Here is a 23,114-nt window from a genome sequence, read left to right on the forward strand (position 1 = left end):
GCTGTCATCAGGACTTAGTTTTTAAAGTTACACCTCTTATCCTGAGAGGTGTAACGTCTTCTAACTTTAAAAACTAAGTCCAGATGACAGCCCCTAAACCTAGTACCGTGATCTTCCTGATATGTTGACTGATTTCTTTTGACTGTCCCATGATGCTTTACAAGCAAGTGTGTTTGAAATGTGCCGTAATATATCTATCTATATAGATATCTATATATATATATACACACACACACACACACACACCCACACACATGTGTGTTTCAAGTCAACTCCAAGGCTGTCAATAAACGTATCACAAGCTTCCAAAGAGACGACATCATCTGGGGTTTCCAAATTGTTTAAAGAAGTAGTGACCTTAGCGTGTGTAACTGTTTGACTTAGAATAAAAACGTGTCTTTAGTAAATAGAAATCATTTTGTTAATTGTAAAAGACCTGAAACAGGAAAAGTTTACTGTCATTTCATGTCTGACTGTGAGAAATAAAAGCACGTGTGTGTGTTTTTTCAACTGTAGGTTCTTAGATCTAACACTTTCTAACTCCTCGAGCATCATTGTGAAGCCACATGGGAAAAAAACATTCTTGGTTTTCACTTTCATAGATTCTGAACGGCGTTAGCGTGGCGAGCTTGCAAAAGTGGCGTTCCCATGTTGCACATTTTTTACCGAAACATTGTGAAAATGTAAATCATGAATCGTCGGCTCAAGCTGAACAAAACAATTTAAAATACAAAATGAACATATATGTGGGCGTGGTTAACAAAAAACCCTGTTGCCAAAGAAATCCAAAAATTGACTTTTGCCGATTCTTCTAAAAATGACACAGACCTGTTCACCACCCCCAGGCAACCAAAGCATGTCATGGTTGCTATGGAGATAAATCCAGGAAAACCAGCATTTTGAAAAAAGTGGCAGGAGCAGATGGAGAGAGATCAGAAGTGGCGGTCAGGGTTGGGGCAGGGACCTGCAGGCCATACAATGGTGTTCAGGGCTTTCGTATGAATTATGTTCCCTTACACACCCTGCAGCAATTTGTCTACAGGTGAGAACTTCTGCAATATCTAAAAGGAGATTATAAAGATTAAGAAACTAGAGGACTGTTTTTTTTTGTAAAGCACTGACAAAACTCAGGTAATCCCTCACAAAGAGCCGGTGGGGTTTGCAGGGTTACCGCGATAAAAGCTGCTCCTGCTCTTCATCACACAGAGTCGTGACGCTCAAACATGCACAGAAAAATCTCTGACTCAGCGCTTTAATAAAAGAAGAGATTTTACACAAATTCCTGTCAGCTGAACCATAAAGGACTCCGTCACTTTGAGCTGGAGTTCCTGTCTGTGCCGCTCGGTCCAGACGTGTCCACTCTCTGTTCAGGAGGGTCTCAGATTAACCAGATTAAAGCGGCTGACCTGGATGAGTCACTGATGCTGCTCTGCTCATGGGCACGCTGAACACCAGGACCGAGTATGGGAATCAACCCCTTACCCCAACACAGACCCCCCCCCCCCCCCCCTTCTCATCCAGCCAGCAGATTCCTGTGGCGGGAGGGGTTCGTTAGGCTGGATTAGAATCTGACATGAACAGGTTATGTAAGGCTGGTGTGTGTGCAGAGAGTTATGTAACAGCATCAGGGATGCAGGTCTGACAGGTTTGTAATCGCACAAACCAGATGTTTATATTGATTTCATACATTTTTACATTCATTCACTTCTGTTTTGAATTGAAAACGCTCGTTTGCTGTGTTGACATTTTTTAGGAACCAAAAACCTTCAATGGTTTGAACTGGAAACACCCTGTGTTCCATTTCCCTGATAAATAGACTTTTTTTTTATAATATTGCTTTTAACGGTTGTTACTTTCAATTTAGTTTCATTATTTGACCAGAGACACCCGAGGAAGCTTACTTTTAATCAGATGTGATTATTTTTATCTCTTCCTTTTTCTTCTTTTGATTCCTGATGATGAGGTTTAATGATTACAGACTTATCAATGTTTATGCATTTATTTCAGCAATGGTGGACATGCTGGCGTTAAAGTAGTCATATCTTTCACAGGAGTAATAATCCAAAAGCAGAGTTAGATAACATTGACACGACTCTCTGCTGACTCATTTTACGTCTGTAGGAAGTCATGCAAAAACATTTGAAGATTAAATGCCAATTAGAGCTGTAATCCATCATGTGGAGTGTTTGCCTTCTGATTTGCTGATGTTTTCTCAGCTTCATCTGGATCGACCGGAGGAGGGAGGGCCCCTGAACTCGTTCCACCCCGGCTGCACCTTTTCTGAGCGGCGTCTGCAGAACGGGTCAAAGTTGAGAGGCAGGAAGCCTTTTTCTCACACAGAATCTTATTTACACAAAGACTCTCAGTAAGAGCAAAGAGCTCAGACAGCAGACGCCAAAAAAAATATCCAAAAACTCCAAGATGTGCGCGTATGTTCTTACATTTGTCTGATTTTTGATCGTTTTATCACTAATTTGTTTTTAGGTTAACTGCTAATTTTATTGAATGCATTGTTTAATATATGTATGTAATGTTATGTAAATGTGTAATTTATTTTGATCTTTTAGGGTGATTTTAACATCTACCCAGGGACTGCAGATGAAAAATAGCCCTTTGGCTAACTCTGGCATATTGACAGAAGTGTTTATTAATATGCGCTGTCCCCTATATTAAATAAATTAAAGATATTATGGCAAACCTGAAAACAAACGTTTGTGGTTTTGATTAAAACTGCTCTGAAATTCAATAAATCTGCTGCATTTTGTGCAGCAACAGGTCTGATTTCTAAAATCTGACGCTTTATCAAACATTTAACAGAAACAACTGAAGCTTTACTTTGAATTCTTTCTTAAAAATGTCAAAAACCAAACATTTGAACCATCTGACCATGACGTCCATTCAGCAGCCGTCATCCTCGATGTAGAAGCTCAAAGCAGTGATAATTTAAACCTGAAAGTAAACAAATAAAGCTTCATAGAACCTAAAGTGATAATTTTGGTTAAATCGAAAGAGGCAGGCGTTTTCATGCGGAAAAAATCTTCTGGTTAAAGTACAACAGGGTGAAAACTTTAGTTCTTCAGAAAACAAAGATGTGAAACGTGACTCCTCATGCAAAAGCCGTGTTTGCATCATGATATCCTGACCGAGGCCCACTTAGCTTTAGGCTTTTGATGACTGAATTTATCAAGGACAAGCGGAGATCCTCACCGACTCTGGAAGGACGTCTTTGATAAGAGGAGGAACACATCTAAAGGAAATGACGATTGTTTTTCAGAAGACCGTCTGTTGTTTCTCTCAGGAATAAAGTCAGTGTGGGGCAATGACAACATAATCTTCTGGGATGAAAGGTCCCCGTCGATCCACGTCACTCACATTCTGAGAAATTGAAAAGAGAAGTTAAAAAAGGATAAATCTGCAGCACAAGGATCATTCACCTAAACGTGGGCCTCAGTGGAGCCTGACGGTCTGCTCTGCTTCACGCTGCTGCTCGTCTCCAGACAACAGAGCTGCCAGCCGGGTTGCCAGGAGGCGGTTTGGTTTACGCCCGTTGCTAAGGACGGGTGAGAAACCCCCCCCAAACCCCTTCAGCCTCTGCTGAGGGCAGGTGTGCTCAGGTAAAGGTGAAGGCCGACGATGCCGTTCATAATGTTTGAGCTTTGATGACATACGTTTGAAAATGTAACTTAAAGTCTGAAGAGAAACTGAAGGACCTGCCAAGGGAAAAAGTTCATGTGAAGCTGATCAGCTGAGGTGTTTGAAGAAGTAAATCCTCCAAATTCCCCATGATGTTAAAACACTGAAGTGTGAAAAAAACAATGTTTAACAATTTTTAATTTTATTTTTTTGTTATTAGGAGTAACTATAATAGCAAAAAGATGGACTATATTACCTAAAGTATTGTCTCTCCTGCCGTGACTCACATCTGAACTGAAGGACCGTCCCATTCCTAACCCATAGAGTTCAATCCTGCCGTCCACCTTCTGCAGCTTTTCCAGCTTCAACTCTTCTGGAAGGCTGTCCACCAGGTTGAGGAGTGTTTCTAGGAGTTGTGGACCGTTCTTCCAGAAGGTCATTGGTGAGGTCACACTCTGATGTTGGTGGAGAAGGCCTGGATCTCAGTCTCCACTCTAATTCATCCCAAAGGGGTTCCATGGGGTTCAGGTCAGGACTCTGAGCCGGTCAGGTCCAAGTTTATCCACACCAGACTCTGTCCTCCAGGTCTTTATGCACCGCTGCATCAGTGCTTTGCGTTCACTTGGTCATGTGTGGATGGATGCAGCTGCTCAGCCGTGGAAACCCGTTCCATGAAGCTCTCTGCGTGCTGGACTTGTAATCTGAAGGTCACATGACCTGTGGAGCTCTGCAGCCATTCTGCTCCTGAGATCAGCCCGTTCTTTCACAAATGTTTGTGAACGCAGTCTGCAGGCCTGAGTGATGATTTTATACACCTGGTCAGGTGATGAGGACACCTGATTCTGATCATCTGGATGGTTGAGCCAATACTTTGGTAACATAGTGTAAGTTTTCATTTTGTCACTCTCATTCAAGCATTTAATCAAACTCAGTTTGACAATCCTTATGTTTAGTAGAGTCAATGCGGTGTGAAGTAAAAATGTCTGTCTCTGATTGGGAGCAGTTGTTATATCAAGAAGATGACAGTATTTTCTTTGATGTTCTTTCTGAGCCAAAAAAGTCCATTATAGAGGACAAAGGAGACAATCAACAGTCCTTCAAACTCACCCTGTAGGGGTCACGGGGTTGCTGGGGCGATTCCAGCTGCTGTCGACGGGGTTTATCCTGGACGGGATGCCAGTCTATCATCAGAAAATAAAAAAGATTACAGAAGTACTACAGATCTGAACATGTGGTTTGTATGATTTTCTTATTGACAGCGGTCACATTTATTGATTCGTATTTATAAATACTGTATCAATAAATAATGTATTGATAAAGTAATTCAAGGAGGTTTTAGGTGGGGTCAAGGTTCTAGACTCTCACGTTAGATCCTGGATCAACAATCAAGAACTGGGTCTCCTCTGAGTTCTGGTCCAGAATCTCCTGATCGTCTGGAAGCACCGCCGAGTCTCCGGCTTTTGTTTGAGCTCCAGCTGGTTATGAAACACGTTTCTCTCAGAGCGGCTCACGAGGCGCTGAGTCATGGTAGAATTCACTTTTTCCACTGTTTCTCTGACAGATGTTTAGATTCAGACATTTTGGTCTTTTATGGCAAAGACGAGGAAAAAGAGCACTAAAAGAGCCTTCAAATATATCATTATGAATGACAAAACACACACACATCTACAGACACACACACATTTACACACCAACACACATCTACACACCGACACACAACTACACACCGACACACAACTACACACAGACACACATCTAAACTCAAAACCCTAATTTCTTCTTAATGAGGATTTTCTTCCTCAGACTGCAGGAACAGACGTCAGAGGAGAAACGCGTCACAGACCGAACCTCAGACAGAACCTCACACAGAACCTCAGACAGAACCTCAGACAGAACCTCACACAGAACCTCAGACAGAACCTCAGACAGAACCTCAGACAGAACCTCACACAGAACCTCACACAGAACCTCACACAGAACCTCAGACAGAACCTCACACAGAAACTCAGACAGAACCTCACACAGAACCTCAGACAAAACCTCAGACAGAACCTCACACAGAACCTCACATAGAACCTCAGACAGAACCTCACACAGAACCTCAGACAGAACCTCACACAGAACCTCACACAGAACCTCAGACAGAACCTCACACAGAACCTCACACAGAACCTCAGACAGAACCTCAGACAGAAACTCAGACAGAACCTCACACAGAACCTCACACAGAACCTCAGACAGAACCTCACACAGAACCTCAGACAGAACCTCAGACAGAAACTCAGACAGAACCTCACACAGAACCTCACACAGAACCTCACATAGAACCTCACACAGAACCTCAGACAGAACCTCACACAGAACCTCAGACAGAACCTCAGACAGAACCTCACACAGAACCTCAGACAGAACCTCAGACAGAACCTCAGACAGAAACTCAGACAGAACCTCACACAGAACCTCACACAGAACCTCAGACAGAACCTCACACAGAACCTCAGACAGAACCTCAGACAGAAACTCAGACAGAACCTCACACAGAACCTCACACAGAACCTCACATAGAACCTCACACAGAACCTCACACAGAACCTCACACAGAACCTCACACAGAACCTCAGACAGAACCTCACACAGAACCTCAGACAGAACCTCAGACAGAACCTCAGACAGAACCTCAGACAGAAACTCAGACAGAACCTCACACAGAACCTCACACAGAACCTCAGACAGAACCTCACACAGAACCTCACACAGAACCTCAGACAGAACCTCAGACAGAAACTCAGACAGAACCTCACACAGAACCTCACACAGAACCTCAGACAGAACCTCACACAGAACCTCACACAGAACCTCAGACAGAACCTCACACAGAACCTCACACAGAACCTCAGACAGAACCTCAGACAGAAACTCAGACAGAACCTCACACAGAACCTCACACAGAACCTCACATAGAACCTCACACAGAACCTCACACAGAACCTCAGACAGAACCTCACACAGAACCTCAGACAGAACCTCAGACAGAAACTCAGACAGAACCTCACACAGAACCTCACACAGAACCTCACATAGAACCTCACACAGAACCTCAGACAGAACCTCACACAGAACCTCAGACAGAACCTCAGACAGAACCTCACACAGAACCTCAGACAGAACCTCAGACAGAACCTCAGACAGAAACTCAGACAGAACCTCACACAGAACCTCACACAGAACCTCAGACAGAACCTCACACAGAACCTCAGACAGAACCTCAGACAGAAACTCAGACAGAACCTCACACAGAACCTCACACAGAACCTCACATAGAACCTCACACAGAACCTCACACAGAACCTCACACAGAACCTCAGACAGAACCTCACACAGAACCTCACACAGAACCTCAGACAGAACCTCAGACAGAACCTCAGACAGAACCTCAGACAGAACCTCACACAGAACCTCACACAGAACCTCAGACAGAACCTCACACAGAACCTCACACAGAACCTCAGACAGAACCTCACACAGAACCTCACACAGAACCTCAGACAGAACCTCAGACAGAAACTCAGACAGAACCTCACACAGAACCTCACACAGAACCTCAGACAGAACCTCACACAGAACCTCAGACAGAACCTCAGACAGAAACTCAGACAGAACCTCACACAGAACCTCACACAGAACCTCACATAGAACCTCACACAGAACCTCAGACAGAACCTCACACAGAACCTCAGACAGAACCTCAGACAGAACCTCACACAGAACCTCAGACAGAACCTCAGACAGAACCTCAGACAGAAACTCAGACAGAACCTCACACAGAACCTCACACAGAACCTCAGACAGAACCTCACACAGAACCTCAGACAGAACCTCAGACAGAAACTCAGACAGAACCTCACACAGAACCTCACACAGAACCTCACATAGAACCTCACACAGAACCTCACACAGAACCTCACACAGAACCTCACACAGAACCTCAGACAGAACCTCAGACAGAACCTCAGACAGAACCTCACACAGAACCTCAGACAGAACCTCACATAGAACCTCACACAGAACCTCACACAGAACCTCACACAGAACCTCACACAGAACCTCACACAGAACCTCACACAGAACCTGAGAAACTTGGTTCTGAGGTTCTCTATTATTGTTCTGTTCTGTTTCCTTCACTCTAATTCTTTTGGGGGCTAAAACAAAAGGACAATTGTTAAAAAGGAAGACTTTGTAAGGAATTATAGCTCATGATCCCATGCAGGATTATGGGCTGGAAGAAGATCTACTGGCTTTAGCAGGGGGTCACGTCTGGCCCTGCAGGGTTTGAGTCCCTGGTGGTGTAGTGTCTTACTGATGGTACCTTTGTTACTTTGGTCCCAGCTCTCTGCAGGTCATTCACTAGGTCCCCTGTGGGGTTCTGGGATTTTTCCTCACCGTTCTTGTGATCATTCTGACCCCACAGGGTGAGATCTTGGGGGGAGTCCCAGATGGAGGGAGATTCTCAGTGGTCTTGTATGTCTTCCATTTCCTAAGAATTGCCCCCACATGTGATTTCTTTACATCAAGCTGCTTATCTGTTGCAGATTCAGTCTTCCAGTCTGGTGCAGGTCAACAACTTGGTTTCTGGTGTCCTTAGACAGCTCTTTGGTCTCCACAGTGGAGTTTGGAGTGTGACTGTTTGATGCTGTGGACAGGTGTCTTTCTATAGATAACCAGTTCAAACAGGAGTCATTAATACAGGTAACCAGTGGAGGATGGAGGATCCTCTACTGAAGAAGTTACAGGTCTGTGAGAGACAGAAATGTTTGTTTGTAGATGAACAAATACTTATTTTCCATCATAATTTATGTGGTGTCTCATAGTTGAGGTCTATCTATGATGGATATGACAGACCTCTTCTCTTTGTAACCCTTGTTCTATCCTACGCACTTTAACATTGGGAGTGGGTCATCTAGACCCACTAGACAGTGCTCTGAACCTTTTTTCTTCAATGATCTTCACTGGTGTCCATGGATTACATGAAATCTTTCCACCTTTATCCACCTTTGTCATGGTAGGGAGAACACGTCAATGGAAGGGGGGGGGGGGGTCATCTAAGATAGTACAAGGGTTAAGAGGGAGAACTTGCACGGTTGGTGGATGACCAAACACTTTTTTTTCTCCGCTGTATGAACGTAGGAAAACAGAGATGATGAAATATTGTTTTTGCTCAACTTTTATCAGAGTTTCAACCTGCAGTAGATTCCTCTTATCAACACACAGGGGTGTTGTTTGAAGCGACTGCAGCAGAGGAATGCAGCTGGAGAAGAAGAAGACCTCATGAAGGCCAAGCAGAGTGAACCGGGAGGATCTGGGATCTGCTCTGCTCATCCCTTCATATTTAGCAGTTTTGTCTTTCCTTTATTTCATCTTCAGTCCCACCTGTTTTCTGCTTTGCCTTCCCCTCATCAGGATCCAGATTCTCCTGGTCAAACCTTTTCTGGTTTTCTGTCTAGCTCTGAAGTATCTGCATTGGCGTTTGGCTCCTTCAGCCAGCACTCTGGACACCGACTCCAAAGGTTTACAATCTAATCAGCAGACTCAGAACCTGCAGAGTCATTTGGGTCAGGGTTGAGAAAAGTTTACACCCACAAGCTGTAAAGCTCTTCACTTCCCTCTGACAGCACTTTTCCACCTCTGTGTCACATTTATGATCCAAATGGATCAAGCCAAGAAAGCTCTACATTGTGGGAGCCTAAACGGCTGCAGGTCACACATGAGTGGGGGGGGGGGGGTCTCCTGAATCATGAGGCTTTATTTCGCTCTGAGTCTTTCTAACCACACATTTGATGTTTTTTTTAAGAGACAGAGCCGCTCCTCTGATTGTAGACCCGGTCCTGCCTGGAGACCCGGTTCTCCTGAGTCCGGCAGCTCGATCACGCAGAGCAGCTGGACGGATCGCGGTCCGGAGCCTCCTCTGGAGCCACACCGTAACAAAGCATCCTCCTCTGCCCGCAAACACAAAGCTAGGAGTCCGGCTGCTCTGCTCAGAGACACGGTTTGCACGAGTGGAGCGGGCGACCGGTCCTGTCCACACCGTCTATGCATGACCTAAACCAGAGCAGCAGTGACCCACGATCAGAATAAACTGTTTAGATGCACCACGATCGAATCAACAATCGGCATAACCACCGATCTCCATCAGAAAGAAATGCTGATCCAAATGGGTCTGAGGGGTGCAGAGTATTCCAAACGGCGTGTTTACGTGACGCAATTTCATTCTGATCAGGCGTTCATTCGGATTACCTTTGTCCATGAAACCGCAGCTACTGTAAAACATCTTCACAAATTCCTCCCAGGTCAGGTTTAGATTTCCATCATGATCTAGTTTGGATTCTTCGTTTGAGGCCTTCACTGCCATCGTTCTCACAGAAGATGCTTTATTACCTGGAGAGAAACTCATCTGACAGGAAGTCTTACATAAGCGTGACTGCGGTGCTTTCTTATGCCGGCTGACCTTCAAACAAACACTTCTGCGCCATCGTTCCAGCAGACGATATCAGAGGCGCCGCCGCTGAGATCTACAGGGTTGAACCTTCATTTTTGATAAGGAAGGCAGCGGCAATTCAAACACAAAACAACAACAAAAGGATTCAAGGAAAACTAAAACTTTGATTGTCCATCAAGGATGTCCAGTTTGGACGCTTTGACCTTCATAGACGATCTCCAGCCTTTTCACATTTTCTCCACATGTGATCAGGACTCAGAGATGATGCCTTTGGGGTGGATTTGGATTTTGAAATCCTGTTTTTGGTGTTTTTTTCTGATGATGGAGGACATATTTTCCGACAATTAAGCCTAAAATTGCATTCTGAATATTTCTTTCTTCAATCGTTGTGAATCAGGATCAGATGTAAAACTGTCTTTTGAAGATCGTCTTTGGGAGGTGAAATCTACAGTCAGTGTGTCACAGGCTCTGCCCCACTTGCAGACAAACAGATCCATGGGCTACTTTGGCAAGAGAGAGTGTAAACAGAGAGCTCTCAGCAATGGGAAGTGGGGGCGGGGTTCCTCCTTGCCAATAGATGTGTTTTTCTTTTTTCACATTTTGGGCTTCAGTAGAGGCAGAACCAAAAGAACGTGTTTTAAAGTTTGTGAAGAAATCTTTATTTGTGTTTGTGTACATCCTGTAGGAAACAAAAGAGGATCGCAACACAAAACTTACACACGTGTGAACTTTCGCATTTCCGGTTCCGAACCCTGGTTTTGTTTTATTTTCCTATTGTTTCAGATTTCAAACCAGCTCAGACTGCAAACAGTCAGAAACTACAGAAATTCTTTTCTGGTCTCTTCTACTAGAAGTGAACTCTTTGGTGTGAAGAACAGCAACAGTTTTGTGTTTCAGTGGATCCGTCTCTGGGGCCTGATGAGATCGGGATCCTCTGAGGTGATGAAGGATCACAAGACAAAGACATGTTTTGCCTCCCGAGGTTGTGGAAGGAAAGCGCGGGGGGCAGATGACCGACCACAAACACAAACACAAGTTCAGCATAGATCCTATGTCATTCCTGCACACATACGAAGGTCCTGTTTGTGTAGAGGTGAGCAGGTACCTGTGCTCAGGTGAGTGTGTTCTGCTGTGGACCGTGATGTCACCTTCACAGCTCTTTCAGGAACAAACGTCTGAGAGAAAAATGGTTGGACAGGCGACTGCGGACGCGGTCCAGAACACCTGCAGCCGGCGAGACAAAGACCTGCAAAAGGAGCTTCTCAGGTGAGCTCGGTGGAGAAAGAAACTGTCTTCACGTGCACGAACTTTGCTCTATTAGTGTCTTCACGTGCACGAACTTTGCTCTATTGCCCTCTGAGCAAAGTCTGCTTTTTACCCGTCAGAGACTCTTGAGAGCACAGCGGTGGGGTAACAATGGATCTTCTAACCCAACCTGTGCAAACCTAGAGGAGTGGAGCTACACACCTGAACCCGGGAGGGAGGGAGGGAGGGAGGGGGGCGTAAGTTGAGACACTGTTTGCTTGACAACATGATGTCAATTTTTAAAGAAGTGGTTGAGGTCACAGCTCCGAGGCATGAGAGCGTCCACGTCCACGTGAGCTTCTCCCCTTCAGCTCTCAGGATCCTCTCTGCTCCAACGTCGCTTCAAGACAAAAACATTCAAAACAGCCTCAGTGTGTGGGCGTGTGTATGGGCGTGCACGCGTGCATGTGCACGTGCCGCTTAGCTGAACTTCACAGGAGGTGGAACACTGGCTACCTCGAGGGCGTTTGAGATGGGAGGAGTGCGATTCGAATCCCTGTGCATGTGTGTGAGCACGTGCACGTGTGCCTTTACATCACTGATGCTCCAGGGGATTATCAAACACACGGTTCAAAAACACTGAAGACAAACGGCAAAAGCAGCACCTTTGCTTCTGAGAGTTCAGATTTAGAGTCTCTGATGATCCAACATCTTTGTCACATCCAGGTCTGTTCTGGTGCACATGACCTCACGTGACCTTTACTGACCAGGACCCACTCAGAAACGACAAAACGCTTAAAAACAACAAAGAAAATGGAAGAAAATGTTTGTTTTGGATGTTTTTGAAGCAACTTGTTTGCTTTTCCTTCAACCTTTTCTGTCTCCATTTTTTGTTGTTCTTGTACTTTTAAAAGGACATTTTGTGGTTTTTAAAAACTCACTAATTTTTTGTTTACCATGTTTGTTTTGGATGTTTTTTTTTCTAATTTGTTTTTTTCTTGTTGTGACCTGAACAAAACATATTCACCTGCTGCCCCCTGGTGGATGTTTTTGGAATCACACATCATTAAAAACCGTTTTTGTGATTGTTTTTTATTTTAAGCCTCAAATTTGTAATTATTCGTTTGTGTAAAAAAAAAAGTCTTGATGTTAAACGTTTAGTTTAAAGCGTGAGAGACAAAAATAAGAAACGTTTTAGGTGCTACATGAGATTTCCAGTCATTTATTCTTCTTCATCATCAGTGTCAATAACATTAAGATAAAACAGAGGCGTGTCTCTGCATCTCATTTTCATCCTATATGCATAAACGCATGGTTGCATCCATGTTCTGCTCTGACGATCATCGGCAGGTCGGGTTCCTCAAAGGTCAGCGGCTCATTGGCCGAAAAGGCCGATGGTTTTGTCCGATAATCCAGGCACTCGTCTTAAAATCTGCTCGTGTTCAGAAAAATCCTTAAACAGATCCTTATTTTGAGATCAGATCGGAAAAAAATTTCCATCAAAGTGTTAAGTGGGAGAAGGAGGGGGAGGAGCTATAGGCACTGAAGTTCCTTGGATTATAATCCCGCTGTGTTCCCGCCTCACGATCCTCTGAGCAGCAGGTAGACGGCAGAGACAGTGATGGCTGACGCCGTGTAGGTGAACACCGCAGTGTAGAAAGTGTTGGTCCTGATCTTTTCTCCCAGCATGCTCTGAGCCTCCGCCAGACTCCTCCCCGCCGTCTCCGCCTCCCTTTGCCCCTCCCCCTGCAGCTGCAGACCCCCAGCCTGAACCACTGTCTGCGTTTCCGTTTGTGGTTTGGTCTCCAGGAGTCTTCTGACGGCGGACACGCCGCCCTCAACCCGCCCGAGGCCTCGCTCCAGCCGGCCGAGCTGTGGCGGGAGCGACTCCAGCAGGGACAGACTCCTCTGGCTGCTGACGCCGAGGTCCCTCAAAGCCAGAGGAGGAGCAGCAGGAGGCTCTGCGGGGGGGCCCAACCTCTGTGGAGAAACGCCGTCCCGCCACGTGAACACGTCCGCCAGAGCGACCTTCAGACTGTCGATGAGCGAGCGCAGCTCGTCCTGCTGGGAGCGGTGGTTTCCAGCCTGGACTTTGAGCGCCTCCTGCAGGCTCTCGGGACCTTTCTGAGCCTCCAGGAGGAGGTTCTTCAGCTCCTGCGAGGACACAAGCGCACATCTGTGACCTCCAACCGCACGCTTCCCCCAGCAGACGGGAGAGTCCAGCAGAACCTGAGACGCTTCCACAGATGGTTCCTCACCTGGAGCCGTACGCGGTTGATGTACGTCGATCCCATGACGCCGATCAGCGCTCCCAGCACCGAGCCGATGACGGACCAGTTCTTGGTCCGCTCCGCCCTCGTCCTCTCCTTCTCGTGGCTCTCCCTGACGGCTGCTGAGAACAAGGAGAACTTCTCCCTCTCCGAGCCCTCTGCACTCTCGTACGCCGTCCGGAGTCGCCGCTCCTCCTGCAGTCCAGGAGGTGGTGAAAGGAGCGGATTTCAGTCATGGTTTCCCTGCAGGCGTGTTCTCCTCCTGGGTTCTCCTCAGCTCACCTGCAGCAGCTTGTGCTCCAGCGTTGCCAGTTCCAGGTAGTGCGCCTCCTCCCGAGAGACCCTGTCCAGCCGGTCTCTGACCTCCTTCAGCCGGCCCTGCAGGGCCTCCAAGCTGCCATGCGCCTCCCGCACGATGCCCCTGGCCACCATGAACGCCGCCTCAGCCTGAAAGGAGCGCACCTGCACGCTGAAAGCCTCCTTCCCGCTCGTCATCTTAGGTCATCTGACCGCTGCATAAACCTGGGAGCAGCGCCTCCTCTCACTGACCTCGGTCACTTTGGTTTGAGCGTCTCGGACCTCGTTGAGTCCCACAAACTCCTCGTACCGTCCCCACCAGTGATTGACGGTGGCTGAGGCCGCCTGAGCCGACCTCTGACTCCACCGCCGCCCCAAAGCGCCCGCATGCTGGAGGAGACAGAGCACAGTGAGATGGCCCACATGATGATACTGACACCTGCACTCTGAAGGTCACAAGGACTTCCTGTACTTGGAAGGCAGAGAGGACGCGCTCCTTCACTGCCTCGGCTCCACCTCTATTCTCAGGGGGGGGAGTGGAGGGCGAAGGAGGCCCAGGCTGCTGCAGAGAAGCGTAGGTTTGGACCGGACCGGTTCTAAAGGGCAGGCGGTGCCGGGACAGACGGCACGAGCCCTGAGCCCAGAGACAAGCCGGGGTTCTCCTGTACAGAACACAGAGTGAGTTGGATCAGGACTGGTTCTGCAGAACTAACACCACTGCTTCTCCCCCAGGTGGGTTCAGTCCGAATGCAGAAGAACCCGATCCAGCTAAATTAGAGCTAAACCAGCAGAGAAGCAAACAGAAAGTAGACCATGGGGGCAGAGATGAGCAGTCCTGCATTGGATTTCAGGATGAAGACAGCGAACGCACCTCATGGAGAAGAGAAGCAGCCAATCTCACAGGAAAACAGGCGCCTGCAGGAAACACAGAAGCAGTCAGACCACATGAAACAAACGAGAAATAATGGATCTGCATGAGGAAGCAGCTCACATTTATGTCATTCCTCAATATCCAATCTGTAAAAAACAATTCCTCCAGATAAAGTATCTGTCTGTTAAGACGATCCTGATGAAACAGATATTACTGATAGATTTAGTCATAAAAATAATAAACTTTATTTATACAGCACCTTTCAGGATAAAAATCACAAAGTTCTTCCCATTAAAACCCAGAATATAAAGAGAATTATAAAAAATCAATAGAGATGTTTTTATCTGCTTTTTAGAAGAAAACACTGAGTCTGCAGATGTGAGGCTGAGAGGAAGGGAGTTCCAGAGGATGGAGCCACTGCTGCAAAGACTCTGTCACCTTTAGTCTGCAACAACCTGCAGACCCTGGTCACATGACCTCAGGGACCTGCTGGGAGTGGACGGCTGCTCAAGGTCTTTCTATAGACCAGTGCTCGGCTATTGAGAGCTGTGTGGGTTAAAAGCAGGATTTAAAATGTACTCGGAGACGGATGGGGAGCCAGAGCAGCTGGATTAACAACGGGGGGGACAGGTGAAAACTTGGATTATTAACGGGGGGACAGGTGAAAACTTGGATTATTAACGGGGGGACGTGTGAAAACTTGGATTATTAACCGGGGGGATGTGTGAAAACTTGGATTATTAACGGGGGGACGAGTGAAAACTTGGATTATTAACCGGGGGGATGTGTGAAAACGTGGATTATTAACGGGGGGACGAGTGAAATCTTGGATTATTAACGGGGGGACGTGTGAAAACTTGGATTATTAACGGGGGGACGGGTGAAAACTTGGATTATTAACGGGGGGATGTGTGAAAATTTGGATTATTAAAGGGGGGACGTGTGAAAACTTGGATTATTAACGGGGGGACGTGTGAAAACTTGGATTATTAGCGGGGGGACGGGTGAAATCTTGGATTATTAATGGGGGGACGGGTGAAAACTTGGATTATTAACGGGGGGACGGGTGAAAACTTGGATTATTAACGGGGGGACGTGTGAAAACTTGGATTATTAACGGGGGGACGTGTGAAATCTTGGATTATTAACGGGGGGACGTGTGAAATCTTGGATTATTAACGGGGGGACGGGTGAAAACTTGGATTATTAACGGGGGGACGGGTGAAAACTTGGATTATTAACGGGGGGACGTGTGAAATCTTGGATTATTAACGGGGGGACGGGTGAAATCTTGGATTATTAATGGGGGGACGAGTGAAAACTTGGATTATTAACGGGGGGACAAGTGAAAACTTGGATTATTAACGGGGGGACGGGTGAAAACTTGGATTATTAACGGGGGGACGTGTGAAATCTTGGATTATTAACGGGGGGACGTGTGAAATCTTGGATTATTAACGGGGGGACGTGTGAAAACTTGGATTATTAGCCGGGGGGATGTGTGAAAACTTGGATTATTAACGGGGGGACGGGTGAAAACTTGGATTATTAACCGGGGGGATGTGTGAAAACTTGGATTATTAACGGGGGGACGAGTGAAAACTTGGATTATTAACGGGGGGATGTGTGAAAACTTGGATTATTAACCGGGGGGATGTGTGAAAACTTGGATAATTAACGGGGGGACGAGTGAAAACTTGGATTATTAACCGGGGGGATGTGTGAAAACTTGGATTATTAACGGGGGGACGAGTGAAAACTTGGATTATTAACGGGGGGACGTGTGAAATCTTGGATTATTAACGGGGGGACAGGTGAAAACTTGGATTATTAACGGGGGGACGTGTGAAAACTTGGATTATTAACCGGGGGGATGTGTGAAAACTTGGATTATTAACGGGGGGACGAGTGAAAACTTGGATTATTAACCGGGGGGATGTGTGAAAACTTGGATTATTAACGGGGGGACGAGTGAAAACTTGGATTATTAACGGGGGGATGTGTGAAAACTTGGATTATTAACGGGGGGACGGGTGAAAACTTGGATTATTAACGGGGGGATGTGTGAAAATTTGGATTATTAAAGGGGGGACGTGTGAAAACTTGGATTATTAACGGGGGGACGAGTGAAAACTTGGATTATTAGCGGGGGACGGGTGAAATCTTGGATTATTAATGGGGGGACGGGTGAAAACTTGGATTATTAACGGGGGGACGGGTGAAAACTTGGATTATTAACGGGGGGACGGGTGAAAACTTGGATTATTAACGGGGGGACGTGTGAAAACTTGGATTATTAACGGGGGGACGTGTGAAATCTTGGATTATTAACGGGGGGACGTGTGAAATCTTGGATTATTAACGGGGGGACGGGTGAAAACTTGGATTATTAACGGGGGGACGGGTGAAAACTTGGATTATTAACGGGGGGACGTGTGAAATCTTGGATTATTAACGGGGGGACGGGTGAAATCTTGGATTATTAATGGGGGGACGAGTGAAAACTTGGATTATTAACGGGGGGACAAGTGAAAACTTGGATTATTAACGGGGGGACGGGTGAAAACTTGGATTATTAACGGGGGGACAAGTGAAAACTTGGATTATTAACGGGGGGACAAGTGAAAACTTGGATTATTAACGGGGGGACGGGTGAAAACTTGGATTATTAACGGGGGACGTGTGAAATCTTGGATTATTAACGGGGGGACGTGTGAAATCTTGGATTATTAACGGGGGGACGTGTGAAAACTTGGATTAACAACGGGGGGGACGTGTGAAATCTTGGATTATTAACGGGGGGACGGGTGAAAACTTGGATTATTAACGGGGGGACGGGTGAAAACTTGGATTATTAACGGGGGGACGAGTGAAAACTTGGATTATTAACGGGGGGACGGGTGAAAACTTGGATTATTAACGGGGGGACGTGTGAAATCTTGGATTATTAACGGGGGGACGGGTGAAAACTTGGATTATTAACGATGGGACGAGTGAAAACTTGGATTATTAACGGGGGGACGGGTGAAAACTTGTATGAACTGGTTAAAAGCCTTGCAGCAGCGTTCTGGAAAACCTGGAGCCGTTCTAGAGATTTTGTGCTTAAACGTGTGAAGATGGAGTTGCAGAAATCAAGACAAGAAGATATAAAAGCCTGGATGAGAATCTCCATCTCAGGACACAATTGGACTCAGTTTAGCAATGTTTCTAAGATGATAAAAACAAGAACGAATAAGTGACCCGACATGAGAGTCAAGGGTTAAAACCGGGTCTAGAGTCACCCCGAGGTTCCTGACAGACGGACTGATAGAGGAAGCAATTGGACCGAATCACTGGACTATCTTGAGGGGGGGGGGGGGGGGGGGGGGGCAGCTGTCAGGAGCACAGACTCAGTTTTGGCTTCATTTAGTTGGAGAAAGTTGGTGTTCATCCAACTCTTGACTGAATCCAGACACATGCGTAAAATCTGTATTTTAAAAACATCCTGGGGTTAAAAAGACACATAAAGCTGAATATCATCAGCATAAAAATGATAAGAAATATAATTAAAAGAACTTAAAATATGCTGTAAAGGCAGCAGATACAAAATGAACAATAAAGGTCCCAAAACTGAGCCTTGTGGGACACCAGAAGTGAGGAATGCAGAGGAGGACTTTAACTTGGACAATACAACAGTCGGATAAGAGGAGAACCAGTTTAAAGCGGATTCAGTTTTGTAGCCTGTCCAAGAGGACACGATGGTCGACAGTGTCAAAGGCTGCGGTCACGTCCAATAACAGTAACACACAGCATTTTCCTGCATCACTCTGCATTTCTTTATGGTAAAAGACCTGAAAAAAAATTGAATATCTTGATGGGATCAATGGTCGGATTAGAATCCAACCGTGTACATGGGCCCAGAAAAATGTTTTCAGAATATAAAAACGTTCACTAAGGTCACACTTTCCGTCGGAATAAATCATTCGCACACGCGCAGTAGGGTTTGAAACCGGAAGGATATAAATTCCGCCGAGCGGCTTTTTTTTTCAAACTTTATTGAATGTAACAATTCAATACAAAACAATGTTTAACAGCGCCGAGCGGCTTTATACATTGACATGTCAGCTCGGTAAAATACGAGACGATCTTCTAAACGTGCTTTTAATAATGTTACGGTTATTATGAAACACCTGTTCGCTCATCATTTGAATTTTAATCCGTGTGGTCAGTGCTTTTTCTGAACGAAGCCAGGATTAGCAGTATGCTAACACGGGCTAACAACATTAGCTTTGGGTGGCGCTGCATCCTGGCTGCACGTAAACATGTAAGAATAACATCAGCCTTTATTTAGTCGGGACACGACTGGAAACACAAATCCACGTGATTGTTTGAATGTTTTTTTTTTTTTTTTTTTTTTTTTAACTTGTTCTGTCCAACAGCTGAGCAAACAGATTAGAGCTGAAGGCTTTTTGTGTTGGACAGGTTTTACTATCACAAAAAGAGGTTATATAACTTCAAGAAACTAGAGAGTAGATTTGTATAAACCCCTTTTTGTCGTATTATTTTTTATTTATTTGTTACATTTAGTGTGTGTGGGGAGGGAGAGGGGAAGAATGTGAGGGGAGGGTGAAAGAGAGTAAAAGGAATGTTTGAATGTTTTCTAAGGACTGAGCGACATTTCTGCTTTGATGCTCAAACCGCCGTGTGTGTCTGCTGACGATCCGAGCTGTGCTCAGACACACACTTTTAGACCCGGTTCTGAGTTCGGTTGCTTGTACCCCTAGAGCTGCGGGACGGATCGCAGTCTTAAATCTCCCACACATAGCGCTCAAGTACCCCCCCCCCCCCCTTCCCATCAAACACAAAGCTGGAAGTCCGCGCTCCGCCAGTCCACTTCACTAGTGAAGTGCGGGAGCGGACTACTTCTTTTCTATTTTGTTTGTTACTTTTTTTTGTTAAAGTCACTTCCCTCAGTTTATACTGGATCATCGCGGATTAACCATTAGTTGGGAAATAAAATGAAAAAAGCAAAAAAACGAATAGCAGTTATATAAGAACGAAAAATGTAAAAATACCCCCCCCCCCCCCCCCCCCCCCCCGACGATGTCATCGTCCATCCCGATGGTTGACAGCAAACATCGTCAACCGCCAATTTAAGGGACATCGCCCAACCCTAATCAGGTCAATTCATTCTTCTGATGGCAATTAAGTTCAGATTGTTCTGCATTTTGGTGTCTGTCTAACGCCTTTATGGGGTCATTTCCACTGAATATTTGAAACGTCTTTCCCTCTTTTTAATCACTTCCAGGATCCTCGATGAAAACCTTCAGCTTTCAGCATCTGCACATGCTTTACTACATTACTACTGGGAATGCAGGTCCTCTGGGTTTGTTAAAAGAAGAAGAAATACAGAAGCTTTATTACAGACTCAAGGTCCATTTGCCACAATAAACACACAAAAAAAAAGACTTGAGGATATAAATAAAATAAAAAAACCTTCATATTAGTATAAAAACAATGAAATAACCAAGTATCATAGACTTAAAAAAGACTAAAACTACTGCAGACTGAAAAACGTATAAGTTTAAAAAAAACTCCAAATAGGGGACTAGTATCTAACTTTTGTCAAACCCAACATTTAGTAAACATTTATTATTTCTAAAAAGTGGAACGTTTTTCTACTTTTGACCCCCCCATTATTTTACGCATCGAATATTTGAATGTATCTGTACATTTAAAAAAACAATAAAATACATAAAGAAAAGAGCAAAAATATGATAGCAATGTCGATTTTAAAAAAAAGAGAAAAAACAAAAAAACTTGACATCCTGCAGTTCATCACAGATAAAGCTGTAAGTCAGTGACGTAATCACGGTCACCTTTCACATGTATGTTATCAGCTTAGATTGATAAGACTGACCTTAACCTTAAGAAAAATGTATTTAATAAACGTTTATAAGTCATTTCATCTGTGCTCTCTCATTCCAAACTATGACTTTCACTTTTATATTTAGCCAACAACTGTCTAATTATTGAAGAGGTAATTAGAAGTCAGTTTACCGCTTAATGTGCAGAATAAGTCGTCAGAATCCTTTTAGAGACACACTACCTTGAATATAAATGTTTTTAACTTAAATTAAAGTTTATCTGTCAAGGTTACCTGCTGTATGGGTAGCTTTGCTAGCTTTACGATGATGCTAACACTAACCGGCTATCTGACATTTTATTGCGTGAACTATTTTCAAGGAGAATGTATTTATTCCGCAAAGTTTAGCACAAACGCACCTTCTGGACGTGCTGTCAGAGCATTTCTGTCCCCGTGGAAATCAGATTTTAATCCAAACTATAATCAATGAACAGGAGTCGCGTCTCCTCAGTATTTTCGTTCAGGCACTTAAGAGGGATTCTGTTTCCGGGGTCCTGACTGCGTGGATTAGCATCGTTAGCACCGGCTGCCTTCGCAGCAACATTATTTTCATATCTTTTTACGAATATTAGCAACTCTAAACATGTCTGGCAGAGAAGGTATCATGGTTTTGTTTACATTTTCTGCTTGACCCCAGAAAACAGTTTTTACTGCATTCCCAAAGGCGGGATTTTGTGGGCGGTTTGCTAGTTTATGCTAAATTAAACAAATGGGATGTTCCATCCATCCGAACGGATATCAGCGTTTTCTTTAAATGTTTTTGAGAAATGCCTATAGTTGGGAGAGCTAATGTGTTTCTTTTGTGTATAAATGTTAATGTTGCATATGCTTTTTAGAGCATTGTCGGTTCGTAGCCTGGTTCGACAATAGCTAAGAAGACCCGCGTGTAATTGTTTTTTTATCTGGTTATGATTATTTAACACCTTTGTTGTTATTTATTCAACCTTTGCTTTTTTTAAATTGCTGGGCTGGTTTCGTGGCTGTTCTGGGTTCATGTTATATTTAAAATATAATAATCTTGAATTATCAAAGAGCTTGTGGTGTTTAATTTGTTTCTTAGGAGGCAAAAAGAAACCCCTGAAGGCTCCCAAAAAGCAGTCCAAAGAAATGGATGATGTAAGTGTCTTTTCGGCCATATTTCTGGGTCTCTGACTCCCACCAAGTCACAGATTGTGTAGTAATTCATATAGGAATAACTGATTGTTTGGACTCTTAACATGTTTTAAAGTTTTTTGGGGAATTGGGTCACCTGTACCGTAGTGCAAGTCTTTTTTGTGTGTTTCCACAGGATGAGGTGGCGTATAAGCAGAAGCAGAAAGAAGAACAGAAGGCCCTGGAGGCGCTGAAGGCCAAAGCATCTGGAAAAGGACCTCTGGGTGAGTGAAGACCTGCAGAGGAGATCTGGTCACAGCAGTTATCGTGTTTCTCCGAACACTGAAGGATGGATAGAACTTATTCTGACGGACTCCAGGTCCAAATGTCAAGACCATTAAAAAAAAAACGAAGACATAAAGAAAGTGTCTTATTGTAATCAATGTAGCCGATTGATCACGATGTGAAGTTCCTTCTTTATGATGTTGCTTTCAAGAGCAAAAACCAACTTTCTTTCAAACTTCCAGATGAAACCAAAACAGGTTTTTAACGGTTTCTATTTTATTTTTACTAAGTGAGCTACTCTGCTGCACAGTTGGCTTAAACGTTGTAGTTTTGTTCTCATGCCTTTTTTTCTTTCTTAATGTTTTCTGTTTTTGACCTCTAGGTGGCACGGGCATCAAGAAGTCAGGGAAGAAGTAAAGTCTGCATCAGAAGATTCTAGTTTGACCCCTTCCTCACCTTCTGTTTGCGCAAATACTTGATTTAATGTTCATTTGACTGACCCCCTCCCTGCCAGAACCTGCTCTGGTACTCGGCTCCCCCAGCACTCGAACGGCACCAGAAAAAACATGACAAATTTGAGAAGAGCGATTCCAGAATGGTGCTCCGTCCCTTTGCAGCTCCTTCTTTATGACCAGTAACTTAGACAGGTTTGCATCTGCAGAGGCGTCTCTGCATCGCCGAGGCTTCATGTCCAACGCCTTTAGTTTTAGTCTGTTTTTCTGTGAAGAGGGGGAAAGAAATAAACCTTTTTGTAATCTCTGCTGTTTTCATTTTGCTTTGAACAAAAACAGACCATATTAAGGAAAAAGACAAAGTTAACAAGGTTTGTTTTAACAGGGAGACAAATGTGACATTGACAGAGATTTTTTATATTCTTTTCTTATCTATTCATTTTCTAAGCCAGTTTGTGGCTTAGAAAAGTGGGTGAAGGCAGAGGACATCCTGGACGGGTCGCCAGTCTGTCACAGGGTCACAATCACACACACGTGCACTCTCACACGCACAGCTATGGACAATTTACAG

General features: G+C 44.8%; 2 protein-coding genes across 2 annotated transcripts; one reads left to right on the plus strand and one right to left on the minus strand.

The window, feature by feature from the left end:
* Window positions 1-12,563: 12,563 nt before the first annotated feature.
* On the minus strand, window positions 12,564-21,191 carry ccdc51 (coiled-coil domain containing 51). Its single transcript, XM_023955323.1, has 7 exons — window positions 21,074-21,191; window positions 14,810-14,853; window positions 14,411-14,600; window positions 14,191-14,328; window positions 13,924-14,088; window positions 13,630-13,836; window positions 12,564-13,525 (listed from the first exon to the last, which is right to left on the minus strand). Exons 2-7 carry the CDS (start codon window positions 14,812-14,814, stop codon window positions 12,953-12,955), a joined length of 1,278 nt encoding a protein of 425 aa, XP_023811091.1. The 5' UTR covers window positions 14,815-14,853; window positions 21,074-21,191; the 3' UTR covers window positions 12,564-12,952.
* On the plus strand, window positions 21,166-22,850 carry tma7 (translation machinery associated 7 homolog). The gene is made up of 4 exons (XM_020701089.2): window positions 21,166-21,313; window positions 21,775-21,830; window positions 22,003-22,090; window positions 22,474-22,850. The coding sequence occupies exons 1-4, from the start codon at window positions 21,298-21,300 to the stop codon at window positions 22,506-22,508; spliced, it is 195 nt and encodes a 64-aa protein (XP_020556748.1). The 5' UTR covers window positions 21,166-21,297; the 3' UTR covers window positions 22,509-22,850.
* Window positions 22,851-23,114: the final 264 nt, after the last annotated feature.

The sequence above is a fragment of the Oryzias latipes genome, chromosome 5, assembly GCF_002234675.1.
Source record: "Oryzias latipes chromosome 5, ASM223467v1".
Classification (NCBI taxonomy): domain Eukaryota; kingdom Metazoa; phylum Chordata; class Actinopteri; order Beloniformes; family Adrianichthyidae; genus Oryzias; species Oryzias latipes.